Source organism: Anopheles moucheti, chromosome 2, assembly GCF_943734755.1.
Source record: "Anopheles moucheti chromosome 2, idAnoMoucSN_F20_07, whole genome shotgun sequence".
NCBI lineage: Eukaryota > Metazoa > Arthropoda > Insecta > Diptera > Culicidae > Anopheles > Anopheles moucheti.
The window spans coordinates 23,175,281-23,190,894 of record NC_069140.1 but is presented as its reverse complement, the minus strand read 5'-3'; the positions used below and the strand labels follow the sequence as shown (position 1 = coordinate 23,190,894).

General features: G+C 44.2%; 7 protein-coding genes across 8 annotated transcripts; 4 read left to right on the top strand and 3 right to left on the bottom strand.

Moving 5' to 3' along the window:
• The first annotated feature begins 212 nt into the window (after nt 1–212).
• LOC128298980 (ras-like protein 2) lies at nt 213–4,994 on the top strand. The gene is made up of 3 exons (XM_053034808.1): nt 213–545; nt 2,262–2,349; nt 2,790–4,994. The coding sequence occupies exons 1-3, from the start codon at nt 438–440 to the stop codon at nt 3,197–3,199; spliced, it is 606 nt and encodes a 201-aa protein (XP_052890768.1). The 5' UTR covers nt 213–437; the 3' UTR covers nt 3,200–4,994.
• Nucleotides 4,995–4,999: 5 nt separating this feature from the next.
• LOC128298976 (venom protease-like) lies at nt 5,000–6,643 on the bottom strand. Its single transcript, XM_053034802.1, has 6 exons — nt 6,580–6,643; nt 6,244–6,503; nt 5,868–6,184; nt 5,726–5,801; nt 5,570–5,654; nt 5,000–5,504 (listed from the first exon to the last, which is right to left on the bottom strand). The coding sequence occupies exons 1-6, from the start codon at nt 6,641–6,643 to the stop codon at nt 5,065–5,067; spliced, it is 1,242 nt and encodes a 413-aa protein (XP_052890762.1). The 3' UTR covers nt 5,000–5,064.
• Nucleotides 6,644–8,936: 2,293 nt separating this feature from the next.
• LOC128298977 (45 kDa calcium-binding protein) lies at nt 8,937–10,125 on the top strand. The gene is made up of 3 exons (XM_053034803.1): nt 8,937–9,196; nt 9,268–9,943; nt 10,021–10,125. Exons 1-3 carry the CDS (start codon nt 8,937–8,939, stop codon nt 10,093–10,095), a joined length of 1,011 nt encoding a protein of 336 aa, XP_052890763.1. The 3' UTR covers nt 10,096–10,125.
• A 279-nt stretch (nt 10,126–10,404) lies between these two features.
• On the top strand, nt 10,405–11,460 carry LOC128298978 (nuclear speckle splicing regulatory protein 1-like). Its single transcript, XM_053034804.1, has 4 exons — nt 10,405–10,550; nt 10,606–10,717; nt 10,787–11,000; nt 11,073–11,460. Exons 1-4 carry the CDS (start codon nt 10,434–10,436, stop codon nt 11,458–11,460), a joined length of 831 nt encoding a protein of 276 aa, XP_052890764.1. The 5' UTR covers nt 10,405–10,433.
• LOC128298974 (3-oxoacyl-[acyl-carrier-protein] synthase, mitochondrial) lies at nt 11,454–13,059 on the bottom strand. Of its 2 annotated transcripts, none has more exons than XM_053034801.1 (2): nt 12,946–13,059; nt 11,454–12,881 (listed from the first exon to the last, which is right to left on the bottom strand). In XM_053034801.1, the coding sequence occupies exon 2, from the start codon at nt 12,857–12,859 to the stop codon at nt 11,471–11,473; it is 1,389 nt and encodes a 462-aa protein (XP_052890761.1). In that variant the 5' UTR covers nt 12,860–12,881; nt 12,946–13,059; the 3' UTR covers nt 11,454–11,470. The 2 variants fall into 2 exon arrangements, with proteins under 2 accessions (XP_052890761.1, XP_052890760.1); XM_053034800.1 differs by having other exon boundaries at nt 11,454–12,868; nt 12,946–13,047.
• A 34-nt stretch (nt 13,060–13,093) lies between these two features.
• Nucleotides 13,094–14,103, top strand: LOC128298979 (ribosomal RNA small subunit methyltransferase NEP1). The gene is made up of 3 exons (XM_053034807.1): nt 13,094–13,371; nt 13,437–13,680; nt 13,750–14,103. Exons 1-3 carry the CDS (start codon nt 13,222–13,224, stop codon nt 14,073–14,075), a joined length of 720 nt encoding a protein of 239 aa, XP_052890767.1. The 5' UTR covers nt 13,094–13,221; the 3' UTR covers nt 14,076–14,103.
• A 335-nt stretch (nt 14,104–14,438) lies between these two features.
• On the bottom strand, nt 14,439–15,469 carry LOC128303578 (histone H2A.V-like). The gene has a single exon (XM_053040575.1). It carries the CDS (start codon nt 15,446–15,448, stop codon nt 15,068–15,070), a length of 381 nt encoding a protein of 126 aa, XP_052896535.1. The 5' UTR covers nt 15,449–15,469; the 3' UTR covers nt 14,439–15,067.
• Nucleotides 15,470–15,614: the final 145 nt, after the last annotated feature.

Below are 15,614 nucleotides of genomic sequence, written 5' to 3'. Positions count from 1 at the left end.
AGGTTTAATTGGATCTTTTATACCTTACACTGGTTAACTGATAATTTTAGCGAAATAATTAGGAGAACGGCTGTTATATTTATTGTGCACATTTTAGATTTGTATTTTGCAAATAATTTGTAAAGCCAAACACGTCCTTATAAACACATGCAGGTAGATTCGAACGTCAGGCGACCGATTCGGATTATCCGTGCTCGCTCACGGACGAAAGAAGTGGCACTGTATTTTGTTTCCGTTTTGTTGTTAGTAAACGCACCGTCGGTTATTGGTTTTATTTCGATTGTTTTACCCAGTGCACCTGTGTATTCCCCATCCCACAACCCGTGTTTCGTGCTTGTACGCACCAAGTGTGCATGTAAACCAGTGTCGAGCTGCATTCGCGATCACGCCCCGCACAATTTCCATTCCACCACCCAATCGGGTAGGGCTGTTCCAGAATGTCCCGTTACAACCAAACGCATGCAGGCTACGCACAGACCTTCAAGCTGGTCGTTGTGGGTGGAGGCGGTGTTGGCAAATCCGCTATCACCATCCAATTCATTCAGGTATTTTTAGCATTAAGCTAAACATTGCGCCTATCGCAACGATTCCACCCACTAGCAGTCCCGTAAACAGTGCACCATCAACAGTGGCAGCATCTTTTGCGCAAGTTTGTCGGAAACAAGTAGCATCTGTTTTGTTGCATCCGGAAGATAAGATCCACCTTGGATCATAAGGCACGGACGGAACAGGTCGGCTGCGAACGAGAGTATTTCGCTATCGCAGATTTGCTCACCGTGCCTCATTTGAAAGGAAATCGATTCCCTCGGTTCCGTCCATTCACCCCACCTGCTCTCCGACCGGGCGAACAATCTTCGCCCGCGTAATCTCGTTCCCGTGGCGCGTGATCGCGCGACAGAGACAGTACATGCAAATACATTTCACGCGAACCAATCATAAGCTGTAATTCACCGCATAAGTTAAGACGACGTCATCCGGCAACGGTGCGAACGGACCCCGTTGGCAGTGGGGTTGGGCCCCCATCGCATACCCTTCGCTAACCGCCCACATCATTTTTGTTCAATTTCGTCACTCTTCGCGATCGACACATGCTGATGGCCAAGCCAAAGGCAGATCAGCGATACGATTCGAGCAACCATTGATACTACCAGCGGTTGCTTTGCTTTCATCGCTCTTGGGATGGGGTTTTGTACGTGTGCAACCGAAAGCGAAACATTCTAAGCGCGATCGTTGCGCTCGATCATGTCACACCTCGGAAAGTGGCACGCGAAAAGAAATATGGGAAAATGATGATGCTGTCCACCCTGACCATGAACAGCTCGGGGGCGATCAAAACGGTGCGCTTTGACACGAAACGAATGGTGCTGCTGGCGTGTACGAAACCAACGGGGGGCCAACGGATCGCGAGACCTTGTGCAGCAAAAAAGCCATCTCCTTGTGCACACACGCTCATATGAAACCTTGAAAAACAGATGCTAATGAATAGTTTTATGTAAAGGTTCACGGTAAAACCACATTCACTGTGCAACAAGTTGTATCTATTCTTAGTGATGCACCCGTCATATGGTACTTGGTGTGTAATAGAAGGACGTGCTATTCGTTTTGCTGTCCCTTTGACTTAATCTTTCGGAGCATGTACCTTTAGAATTATATTGAGATTTTGCTAAACTACTCATTGTCCACCAGAACAGAGCTAAAATCTTGACCTACTAATGGCGTTCTGCTTTACACAAATTCGGGGTTTACCTTTCAACAGTTGTACAAACATGACTTGAACAACTCATTACACGCACACCATCGATGAGTAATGCGAATGAAAGTGAACGGCCGTTCTATAAATATTTGCAATAATTGTTCATAAACGCTATAAATAGGTACGCCGTTTGGTGCGAGAACTCCGGCACTTCACGGCATGGGGTAGCATGGGCAATGGAATGTGTGGCTGTGAAAATGTTAACCTAGCATGAATTATGTTTCAATCTTCGTGAACAGATCTTCGATTCTGCTGCGGGATAGGATGGGCTGGGAACTGAAACGATGCGGAATATAAATAAGATATCAAATACGCAAACACAAAGCTGTTCTGTATTGCGGAATAGCGGAATCTTCCATGAAATATTTTCCTTGTGGCTCTAATGTCCTGTTTTTCTTACTTTAGTGACTTTAGTTTGGAATATTTTAATGTTTGCTCAAATTTAAAAGTGATCTTTTCTACATAATATGTTACTCACATTTAATTGAATTTCTTCCTTTTCCTTTAGAGCTACTTTGTGACTGACTATGACCCTACGATCGAGGATTCCTATACCAAACAATGCGTCATCGACGATGTACCTGCAAAGCTCGATAGTAAGTTTGAATATATTGTTTAATGTGTGATGTGCATTCAACATGCTCGAAAAATGGGATTTTATTTAAACGTCCAATACCTTAAGCTTTCAGGAATAATGTTTAACAAAAATCTAATCAATATACTCTAACAAATAGCGAAATTATAGCCTAAACAATAAACTCATCCCCACGCGAAATACATAAGATTCTGATGATATTTGACGAAACGATAACTAAAACTTTAAAACCTGGTGACTAAAACCGCCCTTCAGAAGGGCCTGTAAAATCGTCAATTATAGCATTTTTTCCACTTTCAGACAGAATTACACTCTATATTCTATCTTTAAAACAGTATTTCCTTTTAAAACAGTTTCGAGCGTTTAAATGTATATTACCTCTTTAAAAATATTAATCCTTAAAACATATCCACCCTAATGCATTAAATTCTATCTCACCAGTTCTCGATACGGCCGGCCAGGAAGAGTTCAGTGCGATGCGCGAACAGTACATGCGTTCCGGGGAAGGATTCCTGTTGGTGTTTGCCGTAACCGATCACGCCAGCTTTGACGAGATATACAAATTCCACAAGCAAATACTACGGGTGAAAGATCGTGACGAGTTTCCAATGCTGATGGTGGGCAACAAATCGGATCTCGATCACCAGCGTGTGGTATCGCTGGAGGAGGCACAACAATTAAGCCGGCAGCTAAAAATCCCGTACATCGAGTGTAGCGCGAAGCTGCGCATTAACGTCGATCAAGCGTTTCACGAGCTCGTGCGTGTTGTGCGAAAGTTTCAACTGTCTGAGCGGCCGTTGGTGGACGAAAAGGGCAAGCGAAAGAACAGGAAAAAGTGCTGCCTGCTGTAATGTAGCGTGAATGCCTGTTCCATCTGTTTTTACTACCACCACCATTTCCTCATCACTGTACTAGCAGACTCACCCTAGGCTCCTGGCCAAGAATCGTAATCAATGCAATTAATGCATTTTCCGTAGTCAATTCTTTTCAATAATGTGTGCGTACGAGAACTACGTGCGGATCAAACAAACTCGTGCAAAAATGCTAAACACTCGAAAAAACAGAACCCTCTCATTAACCCATGTTTTTAGCGTGTAAGCTACTAAATCGTTAAAGTGCATGGTCACGGATAGGGATGTTTTAAGTGCCAAAGTGCCCCACTTCCTGCTGTAAGCAGGAGCGTAATATATTCATTGTTTGTTGCGGATGGCATATGGTGAAGTTAAGCGAACTACACACTTAAGCCGTGTATTAACTGCCACCCTAACGTCTGGTATTTGTTGGGTATGCATCTGCATTCAATTTTTATTAAAAGCCTTATTTTTTTCTTGCGTGTCTCAAAGCACCGTAATTTTATAATATTAACTATTGGAACGATCGCAACGAAAGCAAAACCAGTCGCCATTGGACGTTGTGCCATAACAGAGCAATAATCTGAAGTTTAAATTATTTAACGTAACGTACAACGTTTTGCACAAATTTACACAATGCAGCACAAGAGATATATTTGCAACTTCGCATGATTTCAATATATATTACACCGTTGATAAGGTTGTAATGTAAATTTAATCCAATTATAAAACAAACACAGATTTCTTATTTTCTTTCTTTTTTGTTGATCTGTTTTGAACGAAGGATGTTTGTTCAATTAATTGTTTTAGGGAAAAAAGAAATCGTAGCGCGAATAATTTGAACGATTAGTAATACTAGTGTTTTCATGTTTTAATAAGCAGCGTGTGAGTGTTTTTTACAGCACTAACTCCAATGCAAATGGAAAAGAGAAAGAGAGTCAAAATAAACACAACAGATATCAATGGCAAACACGCATATATCATCTACGAATTTGAAGGCGTAAATGCGTCACCTATATTTAAACGTATCGAAAGACTTATTCGTAGCTAACTAAGTGTTGAACATTTTGCGACGGAAACGTGGTCGTGGACGAGCTTCATATCTAGGCAGTTAGAACATATACGACGGTTGAAACATGTTTTAGTGTAGAATAGTATGCGTAACCAAGCGTTAAACGGAACAGAAGAAAAGGGGACGTTAGATTCCGCACTGCAGCAAAGCGTTCTGCCCGATCGGTACTGCTGATACGCTCCCTGCTGTCTGTAGCAGGAATCGCAGTTGTAACAACTGGTAGGTGAATAATGATAACAATCGTGTAACATTCGCGTAACTACAGCCAACAGAAACAAGTGTCTAATTAACCAAAATAATAACGAAAACGTTAATGATTAGCTTTATGTGTGCTTCGACAAATGTTGCGACAAATGAAACCTTCGGTGTACCGAGAGAGCAAGGGGCGAGAAGATGGAGCAAAACAGTACGTTCATATTTTATCCACAGTGCGGTCGCACGGGTATAGCTTTGCATCGTAATGTGTTTACACATTAATTTAATCTCTTATTTAGCTAGGAGAGAGAGAGAAAAAAACAGAACAAATCAAATCGGTTCGGTGCTATATTTCCTTCCGCTAAACACCACTTTTCCTTTATAAAAGAATTTCTACGTAACCAGTGATCATAATACGAACTTTATGTTTTACTTTGTAACGTTTCGGCTTTTTTGTTTTAGTGTATCATTTGTCGAACTCTTTGTTAATCAAATATATTTACCGGATTTTAATCTACTAATGTTATACGCATTCAGTGTTCAAGGGGTTTTTCAATTCTTCGTTCACATCCAAACGGAAGGCGGATTGGTTGGTTGTTTAATTTTTCCCTATCTGTTCCACGATCCAATCCACGAATGTGACCACCCGCGTGTACACTCCGGGTAGCTCGGCCCGAGCACACCCGATACCGTACGACACGATGCCGATTTGGAAGTAGTGGAACTTCTTGTTGACGAGATACGGCAACATCAGCGGACCGCCACTATCGCCCTGGCACGAATCCTTACCACCCTCCAGAAACCCGGCACACAGTACAGCATCGTTGAACTGTTTCTTGGAGAACAGCTTCCTTACCTTCTTGTACAGCTGGCTACATTCTGCATTCTCCAGTATGGGAATCTGTAGCTCCTGGAGTACCTGCGATTCGAAACCCGTTTCCTTGGTGCGGCCCCAACCGGCTATGAATGGGTTGTAGCCGGTAAAATCTGTACTGCGCACCGGTTCGGCCATAGGCAGACAGATGGGTTTGATTTGATCTGCAAAACAGACGGAATTTACTGTGAAGCACAATGATCGGGTAACATCAGATCATGGTAAGTACCGTTGAAATCCACCGTATGTGTGAGGTACAATATGGCTAGATCCGAATGTCCATCAAACGTATCGTAAGATGGATGGGAGATGTACTGCAAAGGAGAGATCGTTTTTTAATGATTGAAACTACAAGCTTTGCTCCGTGGATGATCGCACACCGTACCTTGTACACCGCTACATCAATGTGTGCTGACTCCGTTTGATTGCTCGTATCGTGTTCTCCTAGCCGCACCAGGGACCTGCAATTACACGTAATAATTGTTTGACATCATACTCAAATCAAGTCAAAGTTTATTGCAACTTACAGTGAGCGTAAAATACAGTGGGCCGCAGTAAGAACATGCCGATCGGTAATAAGCGAACCTCCACAAGCGAAATCAACGTCGCCAAAATCTCCCGTGTAACCGACTAATGCCATCCAGGGCCATCCGTTCAGTGCGGCCGGTACACCACCGACAATTCGATTGTGCTCAACATCGCTCACACCGCAGCCCCGCTCTGGGGTAAGCAGAACCGCCGGACTGTCGAACTTTGGATCACTTGCCAAACGGTTTTGAAGCATTACCGGTGTCGTGGTGCGAATCGTTGTCGAACGGACCGTGGTCGAAACGGTGGACTCTGGCTGCACAAGAACTCACACTGAGCATCAAACGCATCTCAGTAAACTTCCGCAATACATACCGTGGAGGGACTGCTAGTCTCGGAAGCGACAGTGAAACTTTCGAACGATTGTGCTGTCGTTGGTGGGGCTGCTGGTGGTAAAGTAGTGCTGGAAAAAGCTGCTGCCGAGCAGCAGTAATTGACAAACCCAAAGAAACTCTGACATCCCCGTCCAGCGCCACCGAAAAACCCGAACGGATTAATGTTCAGCTGGTAAGGGATGGGACAGGATGATACGCATACACCTGCTGCACCTGAATTAGTATAGCACGGTTGACCACCTGGAGGAATAACAAAAAAATAAACACACACACCTCATTGTTTAGTTTCTTAACAATTGCGCTTTGATCGTATCACCTTGTGCGATCGTTTTGTGTATGGTCAAGAGCAGGATCACGCAGTATTTCGCAAATCCTGCCATTTTCGGCACCAACAATGCACGTAGCGGAACAAGAAGTTGAATCGGTTAGATCTCAACAGCGACTGGCAAAACACAGCGAAACACACCGGGTCGTTCTGTCCCCCACGAATAAAGACTACACTGACTGATAATCCAACCATCAAGAAGATCAGCACAGGTTCTCCGGAGCTGTAGGACCAGTTTTTATTCAGCATACCTCAAATTATAGCCATTTTTCCTTCATCTCAACACGTTTCGTGCTCATCGCTATCGTTAATCGTCTCCCGGCTTTGGGGGATTAATTTTCGCTTTTTGTAGAGTCGGATAAGTGCCTTTACGATCGTGCTTCAGCAGGATGGTTTACAACCAGTTTCTCATTGTTATTTTTATTTAGCTTTCTTAAAAGGCCCGTAAGTGAACAATGAACTTACCTGCCGTGGCTTATGATCGATAGAGTTATGTATTGGATATTTAAACTAACCACATTAATATCATAAATTGTTTTTCAAATCTGCTATTAAAGTTAAAATTTCAAGACGACGTATTCTTATCTGAAATATTGTTTTTGTCGCTTTTGATTGTTTGTTGTTCGCAAGGAGTGGAAATGTCGTAGGGTCAAATCGGGGGTTAACCAATTATATTCAAGGACAGGTCATGCCATTTAAATTTTGGCAATCGCTCACTGTGGTGGTGAATTGGTATCTGAAGATTATCATCTTGCAAAACGATGTCGTTTGAACTAAACGAAGATTGAATGTTGCGTTCATCAGTATGTGCGAATATTATTTGGCATCAAAATTTGCGAATCTACGTGCGCACTTGAATATCTAAACAGTCAGCCTTGCGTGTAGGACCCAGTAGCCGTGTGCTTCCCGGCTCGGTCAAAGTTCAGCACATCATACAGACAAGGCAAGGTCATTAATCCCTTTCAAAGAAACTCGATCCGAGACTGTATTCCTCCATACTCGGCTGTATCAAATCTCGCATAGGTTCAGCTCCACTTGATCTAAATCTCGTTTCGAAAAAGTCGTTTACGACCACTTTCCTGATGATCCCGGCATCCTCATTACGTGCTCCAGCTACCTTATGCTAGTTAAGGTTATACCTTCTAGCGATCGAAAATAGCCAGAGCGTTGGCATCCATAACACCCAAGAGTCAACGCCGTAGCGGACTAGAGGACGTATCAGAATGCGAAATATGTTGAATATCGAGTCTTGTTGAATTCTTCTGAATTGCAGGATTTTTTAAAACCATTCCTCATAACAATATGTTTCCGCATATCGTTGCCTATGTTGTTACCAGAAATTACGAGCATACCAAGGTATCAGAACTTCTCTCTAGCCTGCAGAACGGCAGGCACGTGCATTGCCTTCCGCGCAATGATCCTTGATCCATTTCTTACCGACCATTTACAGTGATCAGTGGCCAGTGTGCTAATAGTATGGTAGACGAAGTAAACGAATGTAAATGTTATTTAAACTTGGGTTATATATAACGGTTAATTTACTCAAGGGATTCGTCTGCCTTTATTTTATATTAATTGCATTCTATCATAGCATTTTAGCAATATTGCAGTATAAACAACATATAAATTACGGCCGGTAACCATCATAATACATTCTCATTCTGCAACAGCTATCATGATTAAAGCGCGAGCGTGTAAAACCTTCTAAAAGCGCGTCGTGTAGACCATCGGTCACTTATAACAACATTGTAAAAAAATCTCGTATAAGTTTAGCTGGACCATAGTGCACCGTGCAATGAACATTGCATACTTTCCGGGGTCGTTGAGTTAAAAACGCTTCGCGATTGTGTTGTATGTGTGTGTGTGTGGGAGCGCACTGGTGCAACTGCGTACGAACGCTTCGCATGTAGCATAGAAAATGCTTTCCATCGCTCACGCACCTCGCCCGCAGCCAGAAAGAGACGCATAGCAGTCACAAAGCATGCGAGAAAACATAAACATTCGCAGCTTTTCTGCAACAAACAAAACCAAAAACCAGCCAAAAAGCTTTCATCTGCCGTGCATTGTCAGCCAAAAAAGTGTGGGATCTATTCGACTTGTTGTGTTATGCTAAAATTTGGTAAGGTTAGCAACGATGGGATTGGTAAAACTGAACGGTGCAACCGGACCAGGAAGCAGATAACTTGTTCCGTGATCTAAACGACGTGGAACTCGCTTCCCTACTTTCACATTGCAACGTGTGCGACCGCAAACGGGTAGCATACACCGAAACGAGAGAAAAAACACACGAACGAAAGTAAAAGTTTCTGTCCTTCGTTTTCGAACGCGGTTCCGCTTTAAAACGTTCGATGGCAAAACCCGCAAAGTTCTTGCGTAATGTTCCACGCTGGTCGACGCTGTTTCCGGTGGTGCTGTATGTGCTATTCATCCTCTGCATCCTGGTGTTGGTGTTTTCCTCCCGAGGGCAAAGTGATGGAAAGATGCGAAAAGGCGAACATGGGCCCAACAGTGTTGTCTCCAACAAAAGCCCAAACGTGCCCCCGGCCCCGCTCGTGTACCGTAAGCTGGAGGAGAGTGTCGTCAAAGAGTTGTCCGCGGCATTCGCTAAGTAAGAAAATGTTCTTGTTTAGCTCTTGTTTAACTCGGTTAATGAGCTTTTGTTCGCCTTTTTCATTCCAGAGCCGATACGAATGGTGACAAGCATCTGACCGTGCAAGAGTTGGCAAAGTTTATAAATTTTAAAATTCGCGAACACATCGATGAAGCCATTCGTAGCAATCCAATCATGTTTGTCGAGATTGACCATAAACCGCGCGATGGTCTTGTGAGCTGGGACGAGTATCAAAGTTACTGGTTGCGTACCAAAGGCATCCAAGGGGACAGCCACATGAAGAAGGCTATGTTTGATAAGCTGGATCGCAAGATAAAGGAATCGATTGCACGAGACAAGGCGCACTGGATGGAAGCGGCCCGTACCGATCCGCTCAGCTTGACACTGGATGAGTTCCTATCGTTCCGGCATCCGGAATCTAGCACGGTTAATTTGCTGAACCTGGTTGACGACATACTGCGCCAGTTCGATGTGGACGGTGATGATCTGTTGACGGTGGAGGAATTTTCCGACGTTCAAACGACGGATCTGGGCGAGGGCAAAAAGTTCATCCTTTCGCAGAACGTACGCGAACGGAAGGAAGAGTTCGCGAAGGTAATCGACAAAAACCGCGACGGTAAAGCGGACCGAGGGGAACTGCTGTCGTACGTTGATCCACGGCATCCACGCTACGCCATCCAGGAAGCTTCGACGTTATTCTCTCTAGCAGACGCAAACAGTGATAAGAAACTTGTAATGCACGAGGTAAGAGAAAGCATTGGCATTTGTTAGGCGTCTCGGTATGCATTCATAGCTATGTTAACTGTCTATTTGTATTGCAGGTGCTGGCCAGCTCGGCAATATTCATATCCTCGAAGATGATCCATACGGCGGAAAGTTTTCACGATGAGTTTTAAAGAAGGTTCCAACTTTCGAAAGTGATGCATATCTGTGAAATAAATGTGTTATGTTTGTTTTATTTAAGCTATGGTTGAATGTGTCCCCTCTCCGATCCGTTTATTAACAGCATGAGCACATTTTTGATAGCTTTTCTTGGATGGCTGACTTCATATCAATTTAAAAAAGGGAATCTCCAGAACTTGACTTAAAATATAAATTCGAAAAGCAATTCCTACCCCTGTCCAACGAAATTGCATTTCGAAACTAGTTGTCAAAGTCAGCTGTATATTTGGGCGCATTGTTGTTGTTTACGCTTGTGGCAATAAACGGCGGCACTTTCCTATTCAGCAATGCCATGGAAACACGAAAACTCGCAATAGCAGAATTAAAATCGTTTATTAGCGAATCAGAGCGTAGAATCAAGAGCCTGCTAGATAGTATTGGATGGAGTAAAGAAAGTGTTCAACATGCGGTAAGTTGGTTTGCTCGCATATGGAAACAGCAGTTTGAGCATCTTCCTTTTACAGAATGGCATCAAACAAAAGGACGGCGTTGAAGAAGCGAAAGCTGAATTGAACTCACACGATACATTTCCTGCATCCTTTCAAGCTACGAACAGTTCTAGTTGTATTCGACTAGGTAAAGAAATCTATCAAGTTTTGCACCGTGATTTAAATTGATTTTCTTGTTCTCTTGAACGTTTTGCAGATAACCTTAAACAAGCGGAAGCAATATTGGAAGATGTGTATCTAAATTCATCATTTGAATTAGGCGTTCCGCTAGAAGAGCTTGTGAACCGCAACCCACCGTCAAACCTGGAAGATTTGCATGTAAATTTTACGCGAGATGAACGTCTGTCTTTGTATAATCATGTGCTGAAAAACACTACCAAACCACCCGATGTGCCGGAAATCAAGATAAGGTAACAAACAAATAAGATTTTAGCGGTTTCTGCTCAATATTTAATCTTTTTCTATACGTTACTGTCCCGTAGGTTTAAGCGTGATGCACAATCTGAGGAAAAGGTCGCTTCGCTTACAGAAATAGCAGCAATGGAACGTGATGCGCGAAGACGAAACCCGAAACATAGAGTGTCCAAAAAACCGTTAACGTACAAGGAAGAAGTGAGACATTTGATACAGGTACAAACCGATGCTTTGGCCCATCATTTCCGACAATCTTCACACACCAAACAAGGAAACGTTAAGAGCAATGGCAAAAAATCGAAACTCGCCCGTAAATCTCGTTCGCATTCACCCGACCCAGAACGTAGCCACAAGAAGAAAAAACGTCACCGAAGCCGTTCCCGTGAGCGTTCACAGTCGCGTGAACGAAAAAGGCATAAATCGCACAAAAAACACAAGAAAAGTCACAAAAGGTAAAAGAAACATTTTATTCGCCATACTCACCAATACAGAGGCAAGCATTGGTGCCACCGAAGCCGAACGAGTTTTTCAACGCGATTCGACGCCGATTACCTTCCCATGGTTCGGATCGGTTGGCCACATAATGCAAACCAGCCATATCATCTGTTACCTTCTCCAAGTTAACCGTCGGAGGAAGCACACCGTGCTTGCAGGCCATCACAACAAACAACGCTTCCAAATTACCTGCCGCACCCAACAGATGTCCATGGGCTCCCTTGGTGGACGAAACTGCCACAGAACCGATATGCTCGCCAAAAAGTGTTCTTATTGAGCGTGCCTCTATTGCGTCCCCGATCGGAGTGGACGTGGCATGCGCGTTGATATACCCGATGTCTGCTACCGTTCTACCCGCATCGGCAATCGCTCGTCTCATGGCCAGAAGAGCTCCCGTACCATCTTCCCGTGGTGCCGTCAGATGAGATGCATCGCCAGACAATCCGTAGCCGAGTATCTCGGCGTAAATTTCAGCTCCCCGTCGTTTGGCATGTTCCAATTCTTCGAGCACAAAAATGGCTGATCCTTCACCCATAACAAATCCATCGCGACGCTCATCGAACGGTCTGGACGATGCCATCGGCTCATCGTTAAACCCGGTACTAAGAGCCCGCAATCGGCAGAACCCAGCGATGCCCAGCGGACTGATGCATGCTTCCGCACCGCCACACACCATCACGTCCGCATCACCGTGCTGTATGAAGCGAAACGCATCGCCGACTGCATGAGCACCCGTCGCACATGCCGTCGAAACGGCATGGTTGGGCCCACGAAACCCGTACCGTATGCTAAGCTGACCGGCCGGCATGTTGGGTAAGATGCGTGGAATAAAAAAGGGACTGACCCTATTGTAACCCTTCCTGAGTGCCTCGTTTGTTTCGCATATGTCCATCAGATCCACCATACCCATGCCGATAGCCACGCCCGTCCGCTGGCAGGATTCTTCATCGTCAATCGCCGGTGTCCATGCTGCCATTGCGAGTGATTCCTTGGCGGCAATCAGTGCAAATGCGGTAGCTCGCGCCATGGTTTTTAGCTCCGTTTTGGAGAAACATTTCTCTACATCAATATGGCCCGTGTCGATCGTGCCCGCTACACGACACGGAAGTTTTTCGTATTGCTCTCCGACCAATCGGCCTATTTTGGATTGGCCTGACAGAATCGTTTGCCAAGCCGTTTCCACACTGCAGCCAACCGGCGATACAACTCCAAGCCCAGTTACCACCACACGACGTCTGGTCGGCCCGCTGTTTCTGGAGTAATTTGCAAAGGATATTGGATGTTCATGGTTCCGTAACAACAGGAAAAGACTTTTGCGTGCTCGTTGAAAGCAGTAGCTATGACCATTTGTACCCATCATCCTGGGGACCTGTAAAAACAGTCTCGAGAGAGTATATGCGTTAATCAGCAGCCGATAGTCTTGTAATTATGTAATGTCAGCCATACAATTTTTGTGTGCAGTGTGTGAGTACAATTTTACTTAAATTGCTGGTTTTATTCCCAATTTCTGAAAAAACGAACAAAAATTACCGAAATCAGGCCGTTTTCGTAAATAAACACAATCCACTGTCAAAATGCTGCCTGATCTGACAGCTCCATTCAGCAGTTGACTGTTTACAAAATCCGCGTGTTTTCTGTTGTTTAATACGAGTTTCAAGGTAATTCACAGGAATCTAGTACGTTCGGAAATAGTTCTTGTGCGGTGTAGGGTGTTAAACAAAAATGGGTAAGAGACGTTCTGCCGCTGGAGGCTCGGAGGCACAAGATGGAGAGTATGATTTGCCGGCAAAACACATGAACACAAGCCACATCCGGGCAAACGAGCGAAGGTTAATCATCGTTCTCGAAGGCGCACAGCTTGAGTCCGTTAAGGTAAGTGCTGCGAAGCTGCGGCCACTTTTCGTAGATACACTAAAGTTCTCCTTTTGCTCTTGCAGGTAGGACCAGCGTTTGAACTGCTCAACTGTGACGATCATATCAATATATTGAAGAAAAATAATCGTGATCCGGGAAGCTGCCGGCCAGACATTACGCACCAATCGCTTTTGATGCTGATGGACTCACCTCTGAATAGGGCCGGACTGCTACAAGTCTTCATAAAAACGGAGAAGAATGTGTTGATCGAAATAGATCCACAAACTAGAGTACCACGAACATTCAAGCGATTCGCTGGTCTTATGGGTAAGCTTTACAGATGTGGACAGGCTGTGACCACGCTAACTAACTGAGCATGGTTTGCTATACTTTCAGTACAACTGCTTCACAAATTTTCGGTAAAAGCCGCAGATTCGCAGAAAAAGTTGATAAGAATTATTAAGAATCCAATCACCAACCATCTGCCGGTAGGGTGCCGTAAGTTCGCCATGTCATACAGCGCTAATCAGGTGAAGAACGCCAAGGAACTGGTGCCGGAGAAAGATGAACCGATTACGTTGGTCATTGGTGCGTTTGCCCATGGTAATTTGAACTTAGACTACACGGAGGGTGCCGTATCGATCAGCAACTATCCCTTATCGGCCGCATTAACTTGTACGAAAGTATGTTCCGCATTCGAGGAAGTGTGGGGTATAATATAGTAACAATAAAACGCAGGATTACATTCATGACCGGGAGTTGTTGTGTTCTTGACGGAGTTTTATTCAAATCAATCAATTATTTTATCAAACAGACTTGGGTGTTAAAGTTGATCATTCAAAGCACAACCTCAAGGCGACCAAATAAAATCTTAAAAATCTTGGGACAAGCACTCCGGGGATCTTGTAACCGAACGTAATTGTTTTTAAGGCGCTTTCGTCAAGTTCTCAAAAATCGGAAGGGGCGCTTGATGAAAATTCTTTCTGTTAAAACAAACTTGCGACATGCAAACGTGTGCTGTTTCTACCACTGGTAGGGTAGGAATGGTGTCATGTAGCATTTTATTTCAATCACTCTTTCATTTCTACATATCTTTGTTTAACGTACTCGTTCAGTTTTCTATTAGTTCGCCTATTCAGAGTGTAACGAGTTATTCGAGTTACGGGAAAATTCATGATGCTGTTCTTCTATTCCTTCTTTTCTATGTTTTGTATTTTTTCTGTTTCTTTGCGCATCTAAACTAGGCTGATAAATGCAACGTACTCGTTCAGTTTTCTATTAGTTCGCCTATTCAGAGTGTAACGAGTTATTCGAGTTACGGGAAAATTCATGATGCTGTTCTTCTATTCCCTCTTTTCTATGTTTTGTATTTTTTCTGTTTCTTCGCGCATCTAAACTAGGCTGATAAATGCAACGTACTCGTTCAGTTTTCTATTAGTTCGCCTATTCAGAGTGTAACGAGTTATTCGAGTTACGGGAAAATTCATGATGCTGTTCTTCTATTCCCTCTTTTCTATGTTTTGTATTTTTTCTGTTTCTTCGCGCATCTAAACTAGGCTGATAAATATGTACCTAACTATTCCAAGCGCATCGTTCTTTCGTGCTAGTTACATTAGTGTATAGTATGTGTTAGCTTATTTTTGGAAGCGGATGCAAACCTTCCGTCAGGAAGGAATATGATGGTCAAGCATCCTGCGCACCAACTGGACCCTCCTTACTCGGGTACACCCTTCTTGCCAATCAGTGATTTGTGGATGTGTGGAATGACACCACCGCCGGCAATCGTCGCTTTAATCAACCCATCCAGTTCTTCGTCACCACGAATAGCCAACTGCAGATGTCTCGGTGTAATACGCTTCACTTTGAGGTCTTTCGAAGCGTTACCAGCCAGTTCTAGCACCTCGGCCGTGAGGTATTCCAGGATGGCGGCCGAGTATACGGCAGCGGTAGCACCAACGCGTCCGTGGCTTGTCGTTCGGGTTTTCAAATGGCGATGTATACGCCCGACAGGGAACTGCAATCCTGCTCGGGCGGAACGCGACACCGCCTTCAGCTTCACTTTGCCGGAAGCCTTTCCCGCTTTGCCAGCCGCCATTGTGTGGTTTAGATGTTGCAGAAGTTTACCCTCAGTAGTTTACCTTCCGAATGCTCTCGAAAAGATGGGTTCTCACCGTGGAACTTTTGGCGGTAATAACACCGAGCTGCTGCCCTCGAATTGCGCTTGGATACGACGTTTCGAAGAAACTGAACTGACAATTTCA

Excerpts from the sequence above, each read along its gene's own strand:
- LOC128298974 (XM_053034801.1), bottom strand. The coding sequence starts at position 12,859 with ATGATGGGTACAAATGGTCATAGCTACTGCTTTCAACGAGCACGCAAA.
- LOC128298978 (XM_053034804.1), top strand. The coding sequence starts at position 10,434 with ATGGAAACACGAAAACTCGCAATAGCAGAATTAAAATCGTTTATTAGC. Across the intron at positions 10,551-10,605 it reads AAGAAAGTGTTCAACATGCG|AATGGCATCAAACAAAAGGA; the intron begins GTAAGTTGGTTT and ends TTCCTTTTACAG. Across the intron at positions 10,718-10,786 it reads TTCTAGTTGTATTCGACTAG|ATAACCTTAAACAAGCGGAA; the intron begins GTAAAGAAATCT and ends AACGTTTTGCAG.
- LOC128298980 (XM_053034808.1), top strand. The coding sequence starts at position 438 with ATGTCCCGTTACAACCAAACGCATGCAGGCTACGCACAGACCTTCAAG. Across the intron at positions 546-2,261 it reads TCACCATCCAATTCATTCAG|AGCTACTTTGTGACTGACTA; the intron begins GTATTTTTAGCA and ends CTTTTCCTTTAG. Across the intron at positions 2,350-2,789 it reads TGTACCTGCAAAGCTCGATA|TTCTCGATACGGCCGGCCAG; the intron begins GTAAGTTTGAAT and ends CTATCTCACCAG.
- LOC128298977 (XM_053034803.1), top strand. The coding sequence starts at position 8,937 with ATGGCAAAACCCGCAAAGTTCTTGCGTAATGTTCCACGCTGGTCGACG. Across the intron at positions 9,197-9,267 it reads TTGTCCGCGGCATTCGCTAA|AGCCGATACGAATGGTGACA; the intron begins GTAAGAAAATGT and ends TTTTCATTCCAG. Across the intron at positions 9,944-10,020 it reads AGAAACTTGTAATGCACGAG|GTGCTGGCCAGCTCGGCAAT; the intron begins GTAAGAGAAAGC and ends TTTGTATTGCAG.
- LOC128298979 (XM_053034807.1), top strand. The coding sequence starts at position 13,222 with ATGGGTAAGAGACGTTCTGCCGCTGGAGGCTCGGAGGCACAAGATGGA. Across the intron at positions 13,372-13,436 it reads CACAGCTTGAGTCCGTTAAG|GTAGGACCAGCGTTTGAACT; the intron begins GTAAGTGCTGCG and ends TTGCTCTTGCAG. Across the intron at positions 13,681-13,749 it reads GCGATTCGCTGGTCTTATGG|TACAACTGCTTCACAAATTT; the intron begins GTAAGCTTTACA and ends CTATACTTTCAG.
- LOC128298976 (XM_053034802.1), bottom strand. The coding sequence starts at position 6,643 with ATGGCAGGATTTGCGAAATACTGCGTGATCCTGCTCTTGACCATACAC. Across the intron at positions 5,655-5,725 it reads TTGATGTAGCGGTGTACAAG|TACATCTCCCATCCATCTTA; the intron begins GTACGGTGTGCG and ends TCTCCTTTGCAG. Across the intron at positions 5,505-5,569 it reads ACATACGGTGGATTTCAACG|ATCAAATCAAACCCATCTGT; the intron begins GTACTTACCATG and ends TCTGTTTTGCAG.
- LOC128303578 (XM_053040575.1), bottom strand. The coding sequence starts at position 15,448 with ATGGCGGCTGGCAAAGCGGGAAAGGCTTCCGGCAAAGTGAAGCTGAAG.